The sequence below is a fragment of the Octopus sinensis genome, linkage group LG20 (assembly GCF_006345805.1).
Source record: "Octopus sinensis linkage group LG20, ASM634580v1, whole genome shotgun sequence".
Taxonomy (NCBI): Eukaryota; Metazoa; Mollusca; class Cephalopoda; order Octopoda; family Octopodidae; genus Octopus; species Octopus sinensis.
In genome coordinates, this window is record NC_043016.1 from 15789369 (window position 1) to 15797473 (window position 8105).

The 8105-nt window shown below is 36.3% G+C and overlaps 1 protein-coding gene across 3 annotated transcripts in view; it reads left to right on the forward strand.

Moving 5' to 3' along the window:
- Positions 1-4992, forward strand: part of LOC115222546 (codanin-1) — a 70720-nt gene extending 65728 nt beyond the window's left edge. For 2 of the 3 annotated variants that reach the window (XM_036511634.1, XM_029792807.2), the window contains exons 26-28: positions 780-922; positions 2646-2727; positions 4746-4992. In XM_036511634.1, coding sequence (XP_036367527.1) covers positions 780-922; positions 2646-2726 — 224 coding nt within the window. In that variant the 3' untranslated portion in view covers position 2727; positions 4746-4992. Of the gene's footprint in view, positions 1-779; positions 923-2645; positions 2732-4745 lie in introns of all 3 variants that reach the window. The other variant, XM_029792808.2, reaches the window with a different exon arrangement.
- Positions 4993-8105: the final 3113 nt, after the last annotated feature.

Below are 8105 nucleotides of genomic sequence, written 5' to 3' on the forward strand. Positions count from 1 at the left end.
TGTAACAACCAAATAGAGAAAGAACTTAATCAGTCTATTACAATATGCACTTCTTGCATATACATTATTTCACTGATTGCAAATGTCCTAATTGGTGGTTGTGTTCAACTCTCTCCAAGAAGAGACATATGGTGACCATATGGAACTCAGTGCAAAGCAATACGCTTGAAAGCAGTTCGTTCTCCGCCAGTCATAAATTGTCGAAAATTTGGGGTTTCATATGTAATTTTTATTCTACAGCAATTTTAAATATGTAGTTGTGTGGTCAAGAAGCTTTCAACCCAACCACATGGGCAAGAGGCTTCTACTGTGGTGCTTGGTTGACCAAAGCATTGCAAATGGATTTGGTAAATGGAAACTGAAAGAAGCTCATCATCATGCATGTGTCTGTTTCTTGTTTGGACAGTGAGTGATAATTGTAAAACGAGTGTCACTATCAAAGAAGCAGTCTCATCCATTTCCTATATTTTGTTAGAATATATCCGGCCCTGAGGAAGTATTCTCTTGCTCAGAAACAGATGAAGGTTAGTGACAGGATAATCTGCCTCAATAAGCTCCATCCAAGTTTTGCAAGTATTGAAAAGTAGATGTTAGATGACGGTGGCAGTGGTGGCAGTGGTGGCCGCAGTGGTGATGTTTTTTATTGTTTTTTGTTTTTTTCAGTATAGGAATACATCTCAAATGTATAAACACTTTCACTTGATAAATTAATTTGTGATATTCATTTGTTATTACTATTTTGGTTACTATTATATATATATGTTTGTGTATATTTGTAGTTATTAACTATCCTGTAGACTGGGGTGAAGTAAAGAAACTGTTCTTCGATTTTTGGAACAATCACCTTCGAGATAAGAATTCAGAGTTTGCACTTGATTATGGTAAATTAGAAAGGTTGTTGTACAAATCTCCTAAAAAACAGGTAACTTTTTTTGGAAAATACTTTATTTCTATTGTAAATTGTTTTTGAGATCTTAGTAATTTTACAACTTATTTAGTTAGTCTATAATCTACACTTAAATAAATTCCTTGTATTACTGTCATAGATTAGAAGATGAGTTCCTATCATCACCAGGTCCAGTCTGTGATAATTGATTGTAATTGTGTGTTATTTAATTTACTTCAGAAATGCACAACTCTCTTCTATTCATATTTTAATTTCCACTCCTTTAACAAGTAATCAACTAATTGGGTTTAATTAGATTTAATATGCAAACAGATGTGAGAGCAATTTGGTTGTGTAATACTCCAGATTGAATAATTGAGGCGATGATGATGATGTCTTCAATTCAAATCCTTACAAAGCTCTAATTCTTTCCCATATGTATGACATAAGTTGTTTTTGCTGTTGCGTATTATTGGTCAGTGCTGATCAGAATACACTGATCTACAGTTCTGGATATGTCACACTTTCAAGTTGAGAACCAACCAGCATGTTCTTTTGACCTGCAGGGATGTGTACTTCAGTACACATCCCTACATGTAACTCTGGACTTAGTGGTAAAGATTGTGTTCTTTGGATACTGTATCAACAGTAAGCAGAGCAAATGAAAGCATCAGAGTATGTTAAGTTTTTGACTACATCCCCCCCACCCCCCGCCCCCTGGGCACACACACTCACACCACGATGACCACCACCAGCTTCTTCTTTGACTATTTCTGTACCATATATGTCAATTGGACATCAACTGACTAGATATACAGAAGTACACAATTTGCAGAACTACACAAATTAAAGTGCTTTTAAGGAATCTTAAATACAAATGGGAATATTTTTCAATAAGAGAAAAACAATGAACTCAGTGCTAATGTTACAACATATTGTTGAAATTTTCCTTTCATTGGGTAAATTAATTCAACATAGCTTATGTAGGGACGGCTGCAGTATGACAAATGAATCTAGAACAAAGCTAGTTTGAGTAGAATCACTCATTTTAGAGTCCTTTTACTTATTTTTTTAACCCTTTGGGGACAGTGTTTTGGTATGTGTAGCCAAAAAAGCCAAAATGTTTTTTCTACTGTTGAGATTGAAATTGATGGATGCATGTGGAAAGCAAAGGATAAAGTGCTTGAAACTACTTTATTAGTATGAGTAACTATATATATTATATATTCTGAAAGACAATCACTGATTGGCTATTACATTTCAAGACGTTTGTTTCATCAGGCCAATGGATCGGCCTCAAAGTCTTTTCAGTTTGTATCACTTGGACCGATTAATCAGCCTGGGTGTCCCAAGAGGGTTAATGACTTCAGCTAACAGAAGGATAGTGTTCAAACGTCATATATATATAGGTGCAGGAGTAGTTGTTTGGTAAGTAACTTGCTTACCAACCACATGGTTCTGGGTTTAGTCCCACTGTGTGGCACCTTAAGCAAGTGTCTTCTGCTACACCCTTAGGCTGATCAAAACCTTGTGAATGGATTTGGTAAACGGAAACTGAAAGAAGCCTGTTGTATATATATTTGTGTCTGTGTTTGTCATCCCACCATTGGCTGCAGTCAATTGACTGAAACAAATAAAAGAATAAATTAGACAATGCTTCAGAAAAACTATATTAATTTAATATATACATTTAGTTTATTGTTCATAAATCTTATTCTTCCTATTTTAAAGTATTTTAATTTCCTTTTTAAATTTATAGTTATCTCAGTTTCATCTTGAAAACCTGAGTGCAGCAATACTGGGACTCCCTGTCAACTCGTGTATTGTTGATGAGTTATGAGGTTTGTAAATTTCCTTCTTGCTTTTATATTCCTTTATAGTTCCAATGATTGCAGTCATATTCAGTCCTCACAGATCATTTAGATTCACTTTGTTCAGGAGAAGTTTGAAAATATTACTGCCGAGACGACAGTGTCATGCTTTTATCAATTGTCTTTTAGGTGTCTGTGCAGTTGTGAGGTGATACAGATGCCCTCCTGACCCAGTGAAACATGCAAGATTTGATAACTATAAGCAGAGAGGGTTACAGTTGTACTCATTTCCAGCTGAGTAGACTGGAAAATGGCAAAAGAAGTGCTTTGCTCAAGAACACATGTTGTCAGGCCCAGGAACTGAAATGCATGATCTTAACCTCTAGGCCACATGAAAGCATGCACACATCATTATTTAACATCCACTTTCCATGCTGGCATGGGTTGCACAGTTTGACAAAAGCTGGCTAGACAGAAGACTGCACAAAGCTTCTGTGTCTGTTCTGGCAGGGTTTCTACAGCTGGATGCCCTTCCTAACACCAACCACACAGCAGAGTGGACTTAGTGCTTCTTAGATGGCACCAGCACAGGTAAGGTTTTTACAGCTGGTTGCCCTTCCAAATGCCAACCACTTGGCAGGGTGGACTGGATGCTTTTTACGTGGCACCAGCACTGGTAGGGTCACCAAGTAACTTGCAAGACAAAGATCCTTTTAGAGGGGAGGGGGCGTTGGAAAAGGTGATCTTGTGCTAGATAATAAACGGTTAGAGTGTGACACAGGGACAGAAACAGGTGTCTTGCTATTGAGGAAGTACATGAGAGAGAGAGAGAGAGAGTGAGTGGTCAATAATGAGGACAGAAATAGGTGAGTTGTTGTAGAGGAGATACTTGGTTCACCAGTCAGAGGGGGGGAGAGAGAGAGAGAGAGAGAGTAGAAGTGCAGTGAGTGGAGGTGAGAGATGGTAGCAAAATGCCAGGGCATACTCACAAGGTACAGGGATCAGAATACAAGTGGGATGGTAGAATAGAGCAAAAGAACAGATGTAAATGCTAAGTTTCTGTCTATCAAAATTCATTCATAAGGTGTTGACCAGGCAAAGCTATAGATGAAAGATTTGCTCAGGGCACCATACTGTGGTATTGAACCAGAAACCATCTTTCAAGGTGAATTTCTTTTCCACAAAGCCATTCCTGTGTAAAATTTTCCAAAGAGAACTTTTAATATTTGGTTGACACCATGTTTGTATGCATACATACACATTTGTGTATAACCAAGTGGGTGCATATATATATATGTATGTGTTGAAGGCTTAAACCCAGGAAAACATGGGGTGGAGTGGTGAGAAAGGATCTTTGGATGCTGGGCTTCACTGACAAAATGAGAAGCAACCAGTAAAATCTCTGTCATCCATACATAAAGCTTTGTCCTTTACAGATGCCAGTGCAACATAAAATGCACTCGTGCTGCATAAATGCACCCATTCTAGTACCATGTAAAAACCATCCAAAACACTCTGTTAAGTGGTTGGCATTAGGAAGGGCATCAAACTGTAGAAACCATGCAACAACAGACAATTGGTGTTGAGCCAGCTCTTGTCAAACTGCCCAACCCATGCTAGCATGGAAAACAGACATTAAACAATGATGATGATACATATATATATATAATTGTGTGTGAAATCTTATTTACCATTGAACAGTTGGTTACAAATGCTTCCATTATCAGATTAGCTGTTTTCTCTTAAATTATAACTCAAAATTTTTTTCAGGCAAAGCTAGAAACATTTTCTTACATAGTCTTAAATCATAAGCTCTCTGGTGTGTTATTTAATTTTCCTTGTGTGTGTGTGTGTGTGTGCGCGTGCGCGCGTGCCTGTTTGTTGATTTTTTTGTTTTGTTTTGTGTATGTATGAATGTAAACAGGTTTGGATGTGTATCTTGTAATTATTTGCATGAACAAAAATTAAAACAAAATGTTCTGCCAATTATGTAAATTTGATACGTTAAATTCAGTTTTAAAATTTTGATGTTTTATTTTGTTTTGTAGGAACCTGTTTTGAAAAGTGTAAATACCAGATATGATTTTGATGAAGATTGTTAATGAAATGGCTCTGCAAAATTAAATTGCAGTAATTTGGTTCTGTGGTAGAATTTTAACAAAATTTTATTAAATCTAAAAGACTTTTTTTATAGTGGAACTCAAACTTTAAATTGTTCCTTCGGATGAAAAGAAATTTTATTTTCTCCTGTTTAGCAGTGTTTATGATTATATTCTATATTTTTATATTTTTCCCCCCAAAAATATCCTATTTTACACAGTGGAATACTCATATATAAATGGTTCTCCAAACAAACAAATTGAATGATGGAATAGTTTTATGGAGAAAATTAAATCCGTATTACATGCTAGAATTTGATTAACAAGCCACAAACATGTAAAAGACACTTGGAGAATGTATACAAATGGTATACTAAATGAAATATTATATTGTGAACAGTTTCTCTGAAAAAAATTATAATCTGTCAATCAACTCATGTTTGAACAAAAAGTGTCTGGAAAAATACAAACAAATGATTTGTTAACATCCTTGTATACATTTCATATAGTTTATAAATTTCTATATTTTTTATGGAAAATAATAATGTTATTCATAGTTTTTGCTAAAAACATAACCATGGATTGACAAAAGCAAGTTAGAAAATCAGTTACCATAGAAACTATGTAGGAAATAATGTGTAAGCACGAAAAGGAAACAAGTGTTCATAACTCTAGTTCAACATATAAAAGAGCAAAAATCAACACTCTACACCAGAATTGAGAAACAAGTATAAATTGAAAAGTATTCAGGTAGTTATGGGAATAACTGAACTTAGTAATTTATTATAAAATTTATTATGAAATTTATTATAGAGATGGAAATTTTATTTTTGGTGTAGGTTAAAGAAAAAAAATTGTTTGTAATTGTATAAGGGGAATTGATAATTTGTGCAAAAGCCAAACAGTTGTCTGATGATATTGGAGCAAATTCTTTTGGTAAAAGTGATACTACAGTGCTGGATTCTCTAGCTTCAAAGGGTTAGTCTTCTAGATTCCTAAAAAGAAATGAGTTACATATAATGCTGTGAGAAATGGCAAGTCTGCAACTGCACACCTTGAGGCAGCACATGAATTCCAATTTATGTTTTTAAAGGTTATTGATAAGAGTAGCTTCATTTCACAGCAAGTGTTTAAGTGTGACAAAATGTGGCTTTTTTTGGAAAAAAAGATGCATTTTGGAACATATATCATTAAGTAAGAGAGTTCGGTGTGAGCTCACAAACTGATGAAAGATCAGCTAACTTTATTTCTTTGTGCAAATGCTTCTGGAGACTGCAATGTAGAGCCTGTCTTCATTTACCATTCAGAAACCTCCCAGGCATTCAAAAACATTCATAAGAATCATCTTACAGCTTTATGGCAGTCAAACCACAAGGCTTAAGTAACCAGGAATCTTTTCACTGAATTGTTGTCTGATGGAGTTTTGCCTTATTATGTACAAGTACCTTCGATTAACAATCTTTTTAGCAAAGCCCATTTGGTCATGAATAATGGCCCTGCCCATCCTCTATATTTTTATGGACCAATTGATGAAAATTGTAAAAGTGCCTTTCATGCCTCCCAACACAACTTCTCTTGTGTAGCCTATGGACCAGCAGCTCATTTCTTATTTAAAAAAAAAAAAGTCTTTTCAATGGCTCTCTTTAGAAAATGTTTTGAGGCTAATTCTTGCAGTGATATGACACTGAAACACTTAGAAAGAAAAATATTATTTCAAAATATTATTGATGTAGTACTAATGTTTGTTGCAGTTTGGAAGGAAAGAAGCTTCAGTGAATTGCTTATGTGCAACTTGGAAGCCATTGTGGCCTGAAGTTGTGTTTCTAAGAGACTTTGAGGAAGTGGAAGAAGAGCCTCCTGTGCAAGATATTATCATTCTAGGCAATGCCATAAGTCTTGAGGTGAATACAATGGATATTGAAGAATTGGTAGTGGAGTACAAGAGTGAATTCACCACTGAGGTGCTGGTACAGCTTCACAAAAAAAGATGTGGAGGCAGTGAAGATTGCACTGTTTTCTGATTAAGATGAGCATGGAAGAAGGGAGTATATTCCATCCAAGTGTCTTAGGGAGTTATTCTCTTGTTGGAATACAATCTCTAAAAGGTTAAGGAATATCACAATGGTGCTAGGACTGAACCACTCCAATAACACAGTGACGCCTTACTTTTAGAGGTGCTAGAAATGCAGGTTAAAAATAGTCAACTCTAGATGCCTTCTTACAAAGAGGATAAAACAATCTTCAACTACAGTAGAATCATCAATTTCTTCTGAGCCATCTTTTATGCAAGAAACTGTACAAAAGATAGCTAAGATGGACAACTCTTCTGCTTTCACCTTTTCTCATTTTTAACCCCCCTTCCGTTTCATCCCTGTATGCTGAGCAATCTGCATACTAAGCTAAGTGTACATCTATTTACCTTTATTTCTGCATATTTGATTTTCATACGTTCATTCATTCATTTAATATCCATTTTCTATGCTGGGTGGATGCTTCATTAGAAGAAGGATTTTAGAGATAGATGTGAGTCCACAGCTGTAACCTACACCAGTGTCGCATAACCAGCCCACTCAAAAGTACCTTGAATTGTAGAGTGACATGCCGTGCTTGAGGAGACCTATTGAGTCAAGTACATTAACATCAAATGGAAATTGTGGTTGTGCTACCCATGCCAGTGGCACGTAAAAAGCACCAACTGATCATAGCCAATGCCAGTGCCACCTTGACTGCTTCTGTACCGGTAGGAAAGTAAAAAGCACCAACCGATCGTAGTCATTGCCAGCCCCCTCTGCCAGTGGCACGTAAAAAGCACCCACTGCACTCAGAGTGGTCAGTGTTAGGAAGGGTATCCAGCTGTAGAAACACTGCCAGATCAGACTGGAGCCTGGTGCAGCCTTCTGGCTTGCCAGCATAGAAAACGGATGTTAAACGATGATGATGATGATACTGTTTCACCACATACCACATATAATTTCATATAGTCTCCAGCAGATAACCACCAGTACTGGTGGCAAGTAAAAATACACCTACTCTGTAAGGTGGTTGGTGTTAGGAAGAGCATCCAGCCATAGATATCATGCCAAAGTAGATACTAGAGTTTGACAAAGTTCTGTGGCTTGTCAGATCCTGCCAAACCATCCAACTCATGCCAGTAAGGAAAACAGATGCTAAATGATGAGGATGATGATGACAATTATGCAGTTGCTCTGCAAAAGATAAAAAGTTTTGAGTTTTTTGTGAAAGCCTGTTCTTTATTTTTTTGTCCTGGAACTATGCTGAACAATGGTTTTCTCTAGTCTTTTATGCAGT